This window comes from Alligator sinensis, unplaced genomic scaffold (assembly GCF_000455745.1).
Source record: "Alligator sinensis unplaced genomic scaffold, ASM45574v1 scaffold1318_2, whole genome shotgun sequence".
In the NCBI taxonomy this organism is placed as follows: Eukaryota; Metazoa; Chordata; order Crocodylia; family Alligatoridae; genus Alligator; species Alligator sinensis.
The window spans coordinates 139,037-142,587 of record NW_005843067.1 but is presented as its reverse complement, the minus strand read 5'-3'; the positions used below and the strand labels follow the sequence as shown (position 1 = coordinate 142,587).

At 62.7% G+C, this 3,551-nt stretch overlaps 1 protein-coding gene across 1 annotated transcript in view; it reads right to left on the bottom strand.

Annotated features, from left to right (window-relative positions):
• LOC102379393 (solute carrier family 22 member 6-A-like) overlaps positions 1-2,941 on the bottom strand; it is a 10,455-nt gene extending 7,514 nt beyond the window's left edge. Inside the window, exons 1-2 of the mRNA XM_006037126.3 lie at positions 2,558-2,941; positions 98-201 (exon numbers count right to left, since the gene is read on the bottom strand). Coding sequence (XP_006037188.1) covers positions 98-201; positions 2,558-2,941 — 488 coding nt within the window. The remainder of the gene's footprint in view (positions 1-97; positions 202-2,557) is intronic.
• Positions 2,942-3,551: the final 610 nt, after the last annotated feature.

Genomic DNA, 3,551 nt, shown 5'->3' with positions numbered 1-3,551 from the left:
TGAATTATGCCACCCCAGGGGGCCTTGGCCCCCGGAGCTCCCTGTGCTGGAGGGGGAGGGATGGGGAGAGGGGAAGCTTTGAGAGGCTACGACCCACCTGTCAGCCAAGCTGCCAAAGACCAGGGCTCCCACCAGCACCCCGGCCATGTAGATGGACTGGGCCAGCTGCCGGAGACTCCGGAGATCACACACCAGGTCCCACTGCAAAGAGGAGGGGGACACAGAGGGGTCATTAGAGCAGCCGGGGGCTCATCCTGCCCAGAGCCCGGCCCTGAACAGCACAGAGGAGGAGGGGGGCATCAGAGGAAGTGTGGGGGAACTGTGACCTCCCAAAACCTCCCAGGCATCTGCCCTGGGGTGACTCTTGTGTCTGATGGATTGATGCCCATTGTCCCAGGTACTGGACAGACCCAAAGGCTGAATTTGGGGGGCACTGGGCCCCCCCCAGGCCAAATTTGGGGGGCACTGGGTGCTGTACAGACCATCCAGGCTGGAATTGGGGGGTGCCAGGCACTGCACAGACCCCCCAGGCTGGGATTGGGGGGGGCGCTGGGTGCTGTACAGACCCCCTAGGCTGGGACTGGGGGGGCGCTGGGCACTGTAGAGACCCCTCAGGCTGGAATTGGGGGGGCACTGGGCACTGTACAGACCCCCAGGCTGGAATTGGGGGGGGGCCAGGCACTGTACAGACCCTCAGGCTGGGATTGGGGGGGCACTGGGCACTGTACAGACCCGCAGGCTGGGATTGGGGGGTGCTGGGTGCTGTACAGACCCCTCAGGCTGGGATTGGGGGGGTGCTGGGCACTGTACAGACCCCCAGGCTGGGATTGGGGGGGTGCCAGGCACTGTACAGACCCCCAGGCTGGGATTGGGGGGGCGCTGGGTGCTGTACAGACCCCTCACACTCTGATCTAGGCCAGAGGGGTCTGTACAGCACCCAGCACTCCCCAGTCCCAGCCTGGCAGGTTTGTATAGTGCCCAGCACCCCCGAATCTCATCTTGGGGGGTCTGTACAGCACCTGACACCGCAGGGACCCCCATACTGACCAGAGCCTCTAGCTTCTACGACCCTAACACTACTCGCGCTGCTGTTTTTGGCACGGCAGCTTCCCTATTTGCACTGATTTCAGGCCGCTGATGCCCAGCCCTTGCCAAGATAATATTGATGCAAACACGACCGCTAAACATCTGCATAAGTAAATATTGAAATAAGCAACAACTAGGGAGTTTTCAAGGTCAGACAAGCTGCTCAGAGCTTGGAGTCCCGTGGGCCCCAGCAAGCATGGCTTGGCTTTGTCAGCAGATGGGGAGAGAGAGGTGGGGTGAGCACCCCGCTGAGGTCACGTGGGCGGGTGACATAACTCCCGGGGTGCATTTGACTAGATTTGAATACCTCTCGGGCACTGGGGATCTGTGATTTCAGCACTAAGGGATGGGGGGTGGTCTAAGTTGCAGGGGGGGGGACAGGACTCCTGGGTTTTGTCCCGGCTCTGGGAGGGGAGGGGGTCTGAGGGGTTGGAGCAGGTGGGTTTGGGAGCCTGGACGCCTGGCTTCTCTCCAGCCCTGGGAAGCGAGTGGGAGGAGGTGGGGTTTGGGAGCCTAGATGCCTGGGTTCGCTTGAGCTCTGGGGGGGTCTGGGGAGTTGGAGCCTGACTCGGTCCTTTCCAGCTCCACGGGAGCTGGGGGGTTAGAGAAGAGGGGCTGGGGGCCCGGGCGCCTGGGCTCTTTCGCTAGCTGTGGGAGCGGGGGGTTTGGGAGCCCAGAGGCCTGGTTTCATCCCCAGCTCTGGGAAGGGAGCGAGGCCTGGGGCGGGGGCTGAGAAACCTTGCGTTTTCCCTAAGCCAGCGATTCTCAGCCGGGGGCTCGGGAGCTCTCCTGCAGGGTGCCCCCGCACGGCTGTCCGACACGAGCCCTGTCGGGTGCGTAGAGCCCTACGGGCGCTTCCCGAGGGCACCCCGGAGATCTCCAAGTGAAATCCCGGGGGGCGTCTGGGAGTCCCTTGCGGGTTTTGCAACACAAGACTTGCTCTCCTGCGGCTCAGAAACAAGTCGCAGCCAAGACCTGGCTCCTTCCCAGTTCCAGTGAGGCAGGGCCTGGGGCCTAACCGAGTTGAGATGCCCGCTCCCCCTTCTCTGGTCCAACCTGGTCCTTAATGACTTGGGGAACAACCATGAACTGGGCCCATCTGTGTCTGAACCTGATTGTGCTCTCTGCCACTGCCACCTCCTGCAGCCTGGAGGTCCACAAGTTTGAGTTGTAGCGCCTGGGCCATACAATGGATGCACAGGCTCTGGGCCATACAGAGGGTGCCTAACTGCTGGGCAGGGGGCATAACCCCTAGGCTTTACAAGGGGTATATAATGCCCCAGGCAGTGCTGTAGGGACATAATGCCCAGACAATACAGTGAAGGCGTGAGGACTGGGCAGATGCAATGGATGCGTAACCTCCAGGCGATACAATGAGCTCTGGGCAATACAATGAGTCCATGAAGCTCTGGTTGGCGATCCGATGGACCTCCAGGCACTGCAGGCCTCCCAGCAGGTGCCCCCTCCTTACCTCGATGATGATGGTGTTGGTAAAGGTGCTCCGGTCGTACGTCCAGCCGTCCACACATGCCTCAGTTGCCCCCTCGGTACCGTTGGCCCCAGTGCCGTTGGCTCGGAGGAGATGCCACTGGGGGCTGATGAAGCGGCGGCACTTCTCCGGCTGCCGCTCGGCGTCCAGGGGCACGGAGACCCTCAGCAGGTCCCCGGGGCTGAGGTGCCGCGTCTCGTTGGGCGCCAGGCGCAGCCGGCAGTGGTGGCCCGGCACGGCAGCCGAGAAGTTCTGCAGGAGGTTGTGGCAGGCTGTCATGAGCACGGGCACCACCAGCAAGGCGATGTGGAGCAGCTGGAAGCGGCCCATGCCCCCGATGCGGTCCAGGAGCTCCGCGAAGCTCATGGTGGACGTCGGTGCGGCTCCCGTCCCCTCCCCGATCGCTACCTTCCCCGGCCCATGCTCCGGTGAACAGCCCTGCTCATAGCCCGGCTTTCCCGGCTACTGCACCATCCGCATCTTCCCCTGCCCGTCGGGCCCCGGAGCTCCGCTGCCTCTGTGGGGGAGCTTGGAAGAAGATCTGAGCACCCCGTGGTGTGAACCGGGGTCACCGGAATAGGAGTGGTTTGGGTTTGGGAGAGGAAAGGGGGGAGGGCTGGGAGCCGGGCAGGGGGCCACCCGTATGATATTTGGCTTAGCCTCGGGGAGTTGGCAGGGTCAATGTGGGCTGTGTGTGCAATTATGTAAAGGCCTAATCGTCTTAGGGCAGTTTGAGCTCTCGCCAGGCCTGGCAGGATTAGGCCAGAGGGTGGGGGGCAAGGAACATTGGGGGGAAAAAAGAATGTAACGAGGCAGGAAAAGTGGAGCAAAGGGCAGCGGGAGGAAAGCAGGAGACAGGCAGGACTTGGGCACAGAGCCCCAGCCTCATGCCAGGGCCTGCCTGGAGACCGGGGCCGTGCCAGGCACTGTACAGTTCCCTAGGCTTTGGGGGGGTGCCTGGGGGCGGGTGACGTCC